General features: G+C 39.2%; 1 protein-coding gene across 3 annotated transcripts in view; it reads left to right on the top strand.

Moving 5' to 3' along the window:
- Positions 1 to 12,329, top strand: part of RALGAPB (Ral GTPase activating protein non-catalytic subunit beta) — a 100,860-nt gene that overhangs the window by 49,310 nt on the left and 39,221 nt on the right. For 2 of the 3 annotated variants that reach the window (XM_032604290.1, XM_032604291.1), the window contains 7 exons: positions 146 to 347; positions 3,167 to 3,334; positions 3,853 to 3,967; positions 4,339 to 4,486; positions 7,793 to 7,857; positions 9,298 to 9,427; positions 11,238 to 11,371. In XM_032604290.1, the coding sequence (XP_032460181.1) occupies positions 146 to 347; positions 3,167 to 3,334; positions 3,853 to 3,967; positions 4,339 to 4,486; positions 7,793 to 7,857; positions 9,298 to 9,427; positions 11,238 to 11,371 (962 nt within the window). The remainder of the gene's footprint in view (positions 1 to 145; positions 348 to 3,166; positions 3,335 to 3,852; positions 3,968 to 4,338; positions 4,487 to 7,792; positions 7,858 to 9,297; positions 9,428 to 11,237; positions 11,372 to 12,329) is intronic. The other variant, XM_032604292.1, reaches the window with a different exon arrangement.

Genomic DNA, 12,329 nt, shown 5'->3' with positions numbered 1-12,329 from the left:
TAAGACATAATTGCTAAACAAAGCATTATTGGATTCTATTCAAGTAGCAATTTAATGACACCAACATTTGATCTTTGTGTCCAGGGTCCCATGAGCCTATTTGCATATCAACAAATATAATAAAACCCTCCTTTTTTCTCCCCAGCCATTACAACACAAGCTAGCATGGAGTTTCGACGGAAAGGGTCACAAATGTCCACAGACACCATGGTTTCCAATCCTATGTTTGATGCAAGTGAATTTCCTGATAACTATGAAGCAGGAAGAGCTGAGGCTTGTGGGACACTGTGTAGGATTTTTTGTAGCAAGAAGACTGGAGAAGAGATTCTGCCAGCTTATTTATCCAGGTCTTAGAATTTTTTTTGTTTATTTTTCCATTTATATAGTTGTGATAGTGAAACTATTATAGCATGGCTTAGTAGGTTGAATTGATAAGTAAATGTTGGTTTGAAATACCTGCAAATGTATGTAAGTAACTGAAATTTTTTGCTTGAATTCTTCCTTTTTACCTACCATACCAGATTTGGTGAGGACTCCTAACACCCTTTTTATTTTAGAAGTATTGTTAATTCCATCTTACATGACGTTTGTTAATTACAGAGAGATTTGAAGGGCCACACTAAATTTTTAATACATTTTTATCACAGTACTAGACAGTATAGATGGTCCAGAAATGTTAGCTGTCAATCCTGCGTCTAAGGAGCTTATTTTCTCAAGTGAGCAAAGCCATGTACACGAGTAACACCAATCCAATAGCAATAGAAAGCTGGTAAGAGAGAGACACAGAAAAAGTGCTATAGGCATTCAGAGGAAGCAGCAGCATACACTTGCCCTGGGGGTTCAGGAAAGAGTTACAGAGGATTGGATGATTGTGCTGGACTTACAAAAGATGACTAGTATTTAGACTATGTTAGCAGGTTGGGTAGGGTCATCCTATCCAAATTTATGACTTCAGCCAGTCTTTTTGAATGGCTCTGCCATCCATTCAGTTGCTTATGCCAGAAACTAGGAGTCATTTTAGGCTTCTCTTCTCTCCCTCTGTATCTTTAGATGGTCAACCGACTCTTGCCTTTCTGCTACTTAACCCTCTTTCTAATCTCTCCACTCTGTCCCCTCCATGACACTTCAGGCCTTGTCACTTTTTTGCTAAATTAACTTGTAATGGCCTGCTATTTTTCTTGACTGTCCTTTGCCCTCCTCAGCTGATCATTCACACAGCTCCTGAAGTGATACTAATATTAATAAGAACATTCAGGTGTCTGTACATACTAGGTTCTCAGGAGAGAGGATTAAACTGACTCAGAAGGAAAAAGGGTAGAAGAATACAGATATGAAACAGAATGGTACATGCAGGGAAGTAAGCAGTATCTTAATAGGCACTTGACTTTAAGTAACAGAAAACTCTTTCAATGTGACTTAAGCAAAAGGGGAATGAGATATGAGAAACTCACGCTATTGAATACCTTCTAAGGTCAGGACATGCAGCAGGGTCTCACAAAGGGCAGGAACCAAGAGCTAGAAAGTGTTCAGGGACCAAAACAACTTTCCTCCTTTTTGTTTCTCTGTCATCATGGTCTGCCAGAACTGCTTCATTCTTCTCTTACCTGCAGATCATGTTCTTATATTGTAGTATGCTTCTAAGTTCAAATTTCCGTGACCTTTGTCTGGGTGACCAGCAGGGCCAATTAGCATTCTGAATCCTAATTTCAGATTCCTGAGAAAGAGGATCTGATTAATCAGGTGTCTACCTCTGGTCTAATCAGCTACAGCTGTGAAGGTGGGTCACATTGGATACTGGCACCCCATGTGGTGGGGGCACATTTCTTAGGAGGGAGCCCACGGGTTGGGACGATACTCCAAAACGGTATCAATAGCAGTAAGGGAGAAGGCTGTGAACACGAGCCTTCTATCTGGCCCATAAGATTAGATGGGTGGTAGTGTGACTGAAGAGCGGATTTGTGACGGGGGCCAAGGATGGGGTTAGTGTTGAACCTGTTGAATTTGAGGTGCCTGCGGGCTATTAATCAACAAATATTTGTTAAGTTCCTACTTTGTGCCAGTCGCTGTGCACAGGGAGTACTAGAGTAATCAGTAGACATGTCCTGCCCTCAGGTCTGCAGTATGCTTTTGGCTAGTAGATCTGGAGCTAGAGACTGATTTGATTATGTTTGGTGGCTTAAGTAGTGTTTAAAACTAGGCTAGTAGAAGAGATAGCTTAGAGAACTGAGGTTGGCTCAGTTAGCTTAGAGAACTGAGTTGGAACCCCCAGTGTTAGGAGGCACGTGGAATAAGATCTGTTAAAGGAACTAGCCATAGAAGTCAGAGAAGAATTAAGAGCGGAAGGGAGTAATCAAAGGGTTGAATGCTTTAAAAAGGCAAAGTTAAGACTTAGACATGTCTTTTGGATTTACCATTTGAGAGGCCATTGGTTATTTGCTATAACATGGTTTTAGTTGATTTCTAGAAAGAGAAGATGGATTGAAATGGGTTGAGCAATGACCAGGAGGTGAGGAAGTTGTTTCTGAGGAGGTTTATGGAGAAAGGTACCTTACAGTAGCAGAAGAGTATACTAGTATAGTTGCTCTTGAATGATGGAAGATTGAATGCTTAGTTCATTGGGGGTTAGGGGAGGATGTTGAAAGTAAGGTATGTTCAAGTACATTCCTAAAAGGATTCTTATTCAGAGTGACCTTCATATCATGGTGAGTACAGGGTCGAATGAGGTTTCTTTCTTTCATTGTGCCCCCAAAAATAATGGGGGAGGGGGAAAGGGACACAACACACTTTTTTTCAGGAGTTGTGAAACGCTACAAAATTTTACTGACATGGAAATCAATTCAGTAATTCCTCCAGTTTATTGATAATTACTGCAGCCTTTTGTTTTTATCAGTAGTTACTTCATTTGCAGGCACCTGTAACTGAGTTGCAAGGCTTAAAACCTCAAGAAAGTGTAATAGACATGAATCTTTTTTTCCTTTTGATTAGGAAATATAACTTGGTTCTTAGTGTACTTGATTCTGAATTGTTCTAACTCCAGTAATACCTTTTAAAGGATAGAAGTAGTGAAGATTGGAAATAGACTTTAAGATGACTGTGTAGAAAATATTAATAATTATGAAAACAGTTGATCAGCAGTTTGTTTAAAATTTTTTTCTTGCTTTCCTAGATTTTACATGCTTTTAATTCAAGGTTTGCAGATAAATGATTATGTGTGCCATCCTGTCTTGGCCAGCGTTATTCTAAACTCCCCTCCTTTGTTCTGCTGTGACTTGAAAGGGATTGATGTTGTGGTTCCTTACTTTATTTCAGCTCTTGAAACCATTTTGCCTGACAGGTAAGCTTTCATTCTGTACTAGTATGTCAGTTGTTGGTTTTGGCCTGGTCTGTTTTGGTGCTTCCTCCCCAGTTTCCCAATTTATCCTGTCCAGTTGTCTTCATAGCCCAGGGGGACTCAGGCCATATTAAATGAGTGTAGAACAACCAGGCCTACCTCGTCCCTGAACTCTTTCCGTTCTCTTTGTCCACGGGTGTGTTGAATCCTTCTTGGTCTGGTCTAGAGGGGTAAGAATAGCCCCAGCCCAGAGGTCTTTTGTGGAGTAGGCCTTACATTTAAAATCAATCAATCAGTCAATCAGATTCTAGTTTAATTCCATAACAGTTTAACACAGAGATTCTCTCTCACACACACACAAATTGCAGAATATGAACTCAGTGGAAAGTAGTTACTGCATTCTTTATAAAACCAAACCCAGTACGTGTATTATAAAAAATTGGCATAATGTATATTTGGCGATAGCTAAAAACATACTTTAGTTCAGAAATACTAATAGCTATCTTTTTTTTTTTTGGCAGAGAACTCTCAAAATTCAAAAGCTATGTAAATCCAACAGAATTGAGAAGATCTTCCATTAATATCCTGCTTTCTTTGTTGCCCCTCCCACATCACTTTGGCACAGTCAAATCCGAGGTAAAGTTTTTTGTATTCTGTATTCTCTTTTGTGTGTTAATTCAAGTCAAATTGTTTTTTTTAAAATGGAACAGGAGCTTTTAAAAAAATTTTCAAATTATTTCAAGTGAATCAACAAAGTTGATTTGTTGAGGTATTTCTTCTGTCAGTGAGCCAGCATGCCCTTGGCCTACCATTTAAAGAAGTGATGGGCTGGTGATGTCTGATCTCATATGTTGTGTGAGTTAGTGACACACTTAGCACAGTGGCTAATATTAGTCAGACTGAAAGCCTTGCTTGTTAGACTGATCTATGTGTCCACTGTAGCAGTTCCTACATGGGCGTAGTGTACCACAGCAGACGATGTTAAATGTTATTTGTTTCTTCCGTAGGTGGTCCTGGAAGGAAAATTTAGTAATGATGACAGCTCTTCTTATGATAAACCAATAACTTTTTTGTCACTGAAGCTGAGACTTGTGAATATACTAATAGGTGCCTTGCAAACGGAAACGGACCCCAACAACACTCAAATGATACTAGGTTTGTGTTCACATGTTTTTTTGTAGGTGAAAACCCAGGTGGTATGTTGACCTCAGGCATGTTGAGGAGGCAGGGGTCAAGGATGGGAACCTAAGCATAATATAGCCCTACTTATTCTGAATCAGAGGCAGAATTTGTTTGCTTTTATATGTGAAAAATTTTGAAGGGGTGAGATGAGGGAAGGAAAGCATCCTAGTTGTCTTGGTAGGTGATGTTGGCTTAGTTTTATTTGTGTTCTTTATTTTTCTCTTTCCCTCTTGCCCTTCCTCTCTCCTTCTCTCCCCTTTCCTCCCCTTCTTCTCCCCTTCCCTCTCTTCTCTTTCCTTTCTGTCCTCATTACTTCTGCCTCTGCCTCTTCCTCCTGCCTGTTACGTACATGTGAAAATATTTGGAGTTGGGTGTAATTCTGGAAGCCATGTTTGAACATGCCAGGAGGAGATTGAAGAGTAGCTGTTGCTGTGCCTCCTCCCTTTTTCCTTATTGTTTCCTGTTGGTTTTCTAATCATACTGACTCTCTGTCTTAAATGGCTCCTTATTATTATTGCCACTTACATATTTTAAACACTTATCACCTCTCAGCTTGGTTACTGCAGCTGTCTCTTACTGTACTTCTGGTTTTTTATCAAAGCCAAGGGCATAGTCCTATGTGCAGGTACTCCAGGGAGAAAGAAGAGAATGGCATGGCTTTTATCCTTGAGCAAGTTTCATTGCAGAGGTTGGAACACCTTCACAGAGTACTCAGATAACAGCAGAAGGCAGTGCTGATTGCATGTCATGTTGAGTGTCTTCAGGGTTGAGAAAGAAGAAACCAGAAGAGCAAGGAAACTTCATAGAGGGAAGTGGAAGTTAAACTGGATCTTGTAGGGCAGGATTTGAATAGGCGCCAGTGAGGTTAGGATTTCATTCCAGGAGAGGAAATGACAAAGCCAGAGAATTGGTGGTGGCAGTAGTGGTTGGAGTGGGTACTCAGGAAGTATAGTATGTTATGCAACAAGAGAGGGGAATAAACAGGCAAGAGTAAATCCTTTCATTTTGGAAAGGAGTTGAAGGAACAGAGGTTAAATCTCGATATGAGAGAGCCTCCAAATTGTACTTCTTTAGGTTATTCAAATAACATCACTTGAAATCAGATAATTTCTACAGTTGATAGAGTATTTAGTTCTGCTTTATCCTTGTTCTGAAGAGGCTCCCTATGTGTGTTCCAAGGAAGAATCAATTGTTGGTCTTGCCATAGATTGGCAAAGCTGTGTCTGTCCTCTCTTTATCCATGGTGCACAAGAGCACTCCCCCACTGGGATGAGAAGCAGTGTGCTAGGCTCACTATCTTGTTTCCGTCCTAGTCTTTCTAGGGCTATGAGTTCCTTGGTTATAAATACATGCAGCTTGCCTTCAGAATATGCAGCCATGGGCGAGCCCTAAACCATTTGTAAAAAGCTGTTGGTCAGAAAGGTATAGCTGTGATTTTTATTTTGTTATTTTATATTGAAAAGATCAGGGCTTCCCTGGTGGCGCAGTGGTTAAGAATCTGCCTGCCAACGCAGGGGACATGGGTTCAAGCTCTGATCCAGGAAGATTCCACATGCCGTGGAGCAACTAAGCCCGTGCGCCATAACTACTGAGCCTGTGCGCCACAACTACTGAGACCGTGTGCTAAAACTACTGAAACCTGCGTGCCTAGAGCCCGTGCTCTGCCATGAGAAGCCACCGCAATGAGAAGCCCACGCACTGCAAGGAAGAGTAGCCTCCACTCACTGCAACTAGAGAAAGCCCATGCGCAACAACAAAGACCCAGTGCGGCCAAAAATAAATTTAAAAAATAAATAAATTTATTAAAAAAAGAAAAAGGAAAGATCAGAATCTGGTTTTGAAAGTATTACATAATATTTTTCTTAGTTTATATTACCCTCGAAATTGAGATGTTTACATCTGGTCTTTCACACCAATTAAAAAATACCTGAAAACGGTCATTTTTTTATATAAAGCAAAGTTTGACCTTCAGATTTATTTTAGGAAAACGTTATTTTAAAATTTGGGGGAGAGATCAGGAGATTAGGTCACTTCTAAAGAATATCTTTTCTGGGCTTCCCTGGTGGTGCAGTGGTTAAGGGTCCGCCTGCCAATGCAGGGGACACAGGTTTGTGCCCCTGTCCGGGAAGATCCCACATGCTGCGGAGTGGCTAGGCCCGTGAGCCATGGCCGCTGAGCCTGTGTGTCCAGAGCCTGTGCTCCGCAACAGGAGAGGCCACAACAGTGAGAGGCCCGCATACCACAAAAAAAAAAAAAGATCTTTTCTGACCAACCAGTGGATTTATTAGTTATTTTATGGAAATTTCAGGAATACTCAGCAAAAGTAATATTCTTATCTCTGTATTAATGGAGATGTTTTAGCCATTTTAGTATTCTTGTTATGTATTTAAATATATTTTTTTAACATCTTTATCGGGGTATAATTGCTTTACAATGGTGTGTTAGTTTCTGCTTTATAACAAAGTGAATCAGTTATACATATGTTCCCATATCTCTTCCCTCTTGCGTCTCCCTCCCTCCCACCCTCCCTATCCCATCCCTCCTGGCGGTCACAAAGCACAAAGCTGATATCCCTGTGCCATGCGGCTGCTTCCCACTAGCTATCTACCTTACGTTTGTTAGTGTATATATGTCCATGCCTCTCTCGCCCTGTCACAGCTCACCCTTCCCCCTCCCCATATCTTCAAGTCTGTTCTCCAGTAGGTCTGTGTCTTTATTCCTGTCTTACCCCTAGGTTCTTCATGACATTTTTTTTCTTAAATTCCATATATGTGTGTTAGCATACGGTATTTGTCTTTCTCTTTCTGACTTACTTCACTCTGTATGACAGACTCTAGGTCTATCCACCTCATTACAAATACCTCAATTTCGTTTCTTTTTATGTTTGAGTAATATTCCATTGTATATATGTGCCACATCTTCTTTATCCATTCATCCAATGATGGGCACTTAGGTTGTTTCCATCTCCGGGCTATTGTAAATAGAGCTGCAATGAACATTTTGGTACATGACTCTTCTTGAATTTTGGTTTTCTCAGGGTATATGCCCAGTAGTGGGATTGCTGGGTCATATGGTAGTTCTATTTGTAGTTTTTTAAGGAACCTCCATACTGTTCTCCATAGTGGCTGAACCAATTCACATTCCCACCAGCAGTGCAAGAGTGTTCCCTTTTCTCCACACCCTCTCCAGCATTTATTGTTTCTAGATTTTTTGATGATGGCCATTCTGACTGGTGTGAGACGATATCTCATTGTTAAATGTATTTTTTTGTTGTTTCAGGGGCAATGTTAAATATTGTTCAAGATTCAGCACTTTTAGAAGCCATTGGTTGCCAGATGGAGATGGTAAGAAGCGTACAACATGTAATTTGTCAGAGAATATCACCTTCTGTTTTTATGTAAATTATATTCCCAAATGTCTGTCCTTGTGTTTTTTAAAGGCATTCGTTTGTAAATTCAGCTCACTGATTCAGAAGGGATCCTTTTTAAAGTATCTATTTTGAGGTTTCTTACCTTTCAGTGCCTCATCAAGTCCCTGAGAGATTCTGCATGAGAGAAATTCCAGCTAAACACTGTCTTTATTCCTGGACAGTGTTTACTTAAAGCTCTTACTTCTTCTTTTTTTTTTTTTTTGCTGTACGCGGGCCTTTCACTGTTTTAACCTCTCCCGTTGCGGAGCACAGGCTCCAGATGCGCAGGCTCAGCGGCCATGGCTCATGGGCCCAGCCGCTCCACGGCATGTGAGATCTTCCCAGACCGGGGCACGAACCTGTGTTCCCTGCATCGGCAGGTGGACGCTCAACCACTGTGCCACTAGGGAAGCCCTAAAGCTCTTACTTCTTTTGCTGTGTTGGTGAATTGGCTTGAATAATCTAGAAAAAGTCCCCTACTCCATAATTCCTTGTATCCGTTGTAGATCTAGTGTTGGCTGTAAACAGCATCTGGTTTATTCTTTTCTATCTCATCAGCTCTTTCTGGCCCCTCTGGACCAAAGTTTGAAAATCCCCCCAAAGCACCAATGCTTCTAACTCAAAAAAACTTTCCAGAGACTCCCAGTTCCCCTGCTTCTGTCTTCGAGATATGTGATCCCTCTACCTGGAGTAGAGGTGGAGCAGTGGGTGGGTGGGGAATTAATAGAGTATACTGGAGTGAGATGAGTGGATGTTGGATGGGTGATCAAGTTATTATTAAGGAAATTATGTTCATGTCCCAGTAGGTGGCTAATAACAGTCACCTTATCTGGATAAAATGAATTGTGTTTGTAGGGGAAGAAAATGAGGAATGTCTTTAACAGACACCTTTGTTAGCCCCTATACATACAGGAGTTAATCTTTGTACTAATCATATGTTTTATTGTTTGTGTTTTATCATATAACTACATTTGAAAGTTGTTGTTTGTTTATTTGTGTTTTGTTTTTTTAAGATTGTATTCCTGTTCTGATGTTTTGCTTGGGAGGCACTAGGGTATTTCTTTAAGGACCCAGAGTCATTAGCTAGTGAAGTCTAGTGAAGATGGAAAAGGTCTGGCCCTTTTAAACAGCAGCAAAGAAAACCCCAGAATGGGCACCGCCTCTAATCATCAGACCCTTGATACCTTCAATAGGTGGTGTTTATGTGAAAACACCACAGCAGTTTTAATCCTTTGTCAATTTTTATCTGTATCAGTTTATGCTGTTCAACTGGCACATTCCATTTTATCAACATGGCTTTAGTGATTGACTTCTGTCTATACTTGTAAACTATGGGTCTAGCTGTCAAATATTTGATTCATTTTTATTTGACTAGGGTGGTGGAGAAAATAACTTGAAGAGTCATAGTCGCACGAATAGTGGTATTAGTTCAGCAAGTGGTGGAAGCACGGAGCCCACAACTCCTGACAGTGAAAGACCTGCTCAGGCTCTTCTAAGAGATTATGGTAATCCACGTTTGTTTGGTTTTTTTTGAAATCTAAAGTTTATAGAGTCACTTTTAACGCACAGATATACAAAACAAACAAGCAAAGAAATTTTAAACCAGATTTTAAGTTCATGACTTTTATGTATCTAAGTGTAACAGAGAGGCTATTAGTTCAAGACATTAAGAAAAAGAAAACATTTAGCTCTGTAGCTTTTAGTAGTTAGATTTTGTTTGGTTTCTTAGATTTTATAAGTGATTATAATGTGTGGTTAGGAAACATTTCTAAATTCTGTACCAGGTGCTAGTAGTACAGAGTCAAATAGGATTTACGCTCTGCCTCAGAGTCTAATGGTAGAGTCAGCCAGTATATCAGTTTTTGCAGTGTGGTAAGGGTGGGTGATGGTTTATGCATTAAATGGCAACCCAGAAGAGAGTCTGTCTTTGTGTTTGAAGGCTATATACCCTACTATATCTGGGATTCTTCAGTCACAAAATGTAAGGAAGAGTAAGGAAACACTTGCCATTAGAGCATCCTATTCAATAATGTCCTTTATCCTGGGCAGTTACTTTATGGGTTCTGTGAGTTTATGGGTGCCTTTATGTTTTTACACATAAATACTAATGGTGTATTGAATCTGTAAGTATTAATCCAGCTAGATTGGAATGAAATCTAGCTCCTTAGATGTGAGCTTAAGTTTTTTAATCATTTGGAGAGTTCATTAGCCCAGGAGTCCAGGCATATTTCAGTGATTTAAGTTTGTTTTAAGTATCCTTCAACATGTCAGATACATAAGGTCATTATGTGGCTATTAAACACATTTAAATATTGCATTTATGAAGAAGTTATTTAAATTGCTATCTTACTCATTATGCTTGTGGATTTAAGTGTAGGTGAAAATTTGTTTTTTCATGTTTCTAAGACACTTTTAAACTAAAGAAATTTTCACATTATTATGTGTTCTAATATAAATGTTTGAAGTGGTTATTGTTTGTTTCAGTATTTTGAACTGGTGTTAGTGAGTTCTGCTTGTAATGTCATAAAATATTTTTCCTAAGAAATCCAGATTTGTGTTAGTGTCGCATGAATGTCTCTCTTTAATGATCATTCCTTTTTTTGTTGTCACTGCCCTCTTTCTGATAGGATCGACAGGTATAATGTCCCTAAAGCTTCCTTTATAAATTCAATTTAATTTGTCCTAATTTATTATTAACTAAGTAGTAATTACTTTTAAATATAGAATTGGAGGCTAAATAAAAACACAGTAACTTGGTTATTTAATTTTTTTAGAAGTATTAAAGTTGTCTTAGAGAATTCAATGTTAAAATTTGTTTGAAAAGGGATTGCATGTAACTTTTAGTGGTTTAAACCCTGAAAATAATCTCAGTAGATGCTTTAGGATAATTCCCAGCATCTGAGGAGATTCTAAAATTTGAATTCTTTCCTCTATAAAATTCCAAGGAAATAATTGATAGCCTTTTTATTGTTTTGCTTTTTTTTTAATGTAACTCTGTGAGTTAATTTAGAAGTTTTAAGATTTACATTGCTATAAAAATGATATTGAAACTTTCAAATCCCAGTGGATGTCTGTATGAAAGTACATGAGCTGGGAGCTAGAAGCTGCTCTGGTCCAGTGTGTGTGCCCTGTGCACTGTTGTTCAGTCAGGCTTGACGCTCAGGCCAGTGGGGCGGGGAGCATAGCGCTGTGTGGGTGCCCATCGTGCTCACTGTGGCTGCTGTGGTCTGTGCCTAGTGGAATGCTGTGCTTCTCGTTACTAATGCTTAGTTGTTTTCCCTCCCTGTGGGATGTGGCATTGGGGTTATATCCTAGCTCTTAATACAGATTCAGCTGCTGGGCTCCTGATTCGCAGCATTCATCTCGTCACCCAAAGACTCAACTCCCAGTGGCGGCAAGACATGAGCATATCACTGGCAGCTCTAGAGCTCCTCTCTGGCCTGGCGAAGGTGAGAAGGACAATCCTTTTATTTTAGCCCAGCGGCCTTGGACTATATGGCTCTTTTTTCTGTATCTCCTGACCCCTTCTTGGGGTATTGTGGTATTGGTTATATTCAATGCAGTTGATATCAAGGTGTGCAGAAATGAGCCTCCAAGTGAGATTTTACAAAATGATCTTTACTATTTTGTTTAATAGGTTCAAAGAGTGTGAATGATATTTTTTGCTGTTAAATTACTGGAAACATTTCAATACTTGCTATTCATTTGTACATAATAATAGAATACCTGTTGATTTATACCTGTTGATTTTGTATTTGCTTATAATACCCTTACATTTTCAACAACATTTTGTGCCATTATAAGATCATGTAACTTCAATGAACAAATGCAGATTTGGCAACAAAAGAAAAGCTTATCCTAAAGTATACCATTTGGGACTACCTGTGATTCTTCCATCTTCCATTATCAGAGATAAGTGAAAATTGGCTATATTTTCAAATTTCTTTCATAGGTCTTTTTCAGTTTTGTGGAACCTTAGAGCTGGGTGTCCATTTGCATTTCTCTAAGTATTTTCTTTTTTTTTTTTTATTGAGGTGAAATTCACATAACATAAAATTATCCTTTTAAAGTGAACAATTCATTGCCTATTAGTACTTTCACCGTGTTGTGCAACCACCACCTCTGTCTAGTTCCAAAACATTTATAACCCCAAAAAGAACCCTGTACCCATTAAGCGGTTGTTTCCTGGTCTCTGTTTCCCCTAATCCCTAACAACCACCAATCTGCATTCTGTCTCTATGGATTTACCTATTTTGGATATTTCTTATAAATTAAATCATACAACCTATGACCTTTTATGTATGGCTTCCTTCACTTAATATGTTTTTGAGGTTGATTTATGTTGTAGAGTCTGTCACAACTTCATTCCATTTTATGATTGAATGATATTCCATTATATATTTATGT

Source organism: Phocoena sinus, chromosome 15 (genome assembly GCF_008692025.1).
Source record: "Phocoena sinus isolate mPhoSin1 chromosome 15, mPhoSin1.pri, whole genome shotgun sequence".
Lineage (NCBI taxonomy): Eukaryota > Metazoa > Chordata > Mammalia > Artiodactyla > Phocoenidae > Phocoena > Phocoena sinus.
Note: the sequence above shows the minus strand (reverse complement) of the source record. Positions and strands in the feature narration are given on the sequence as shown.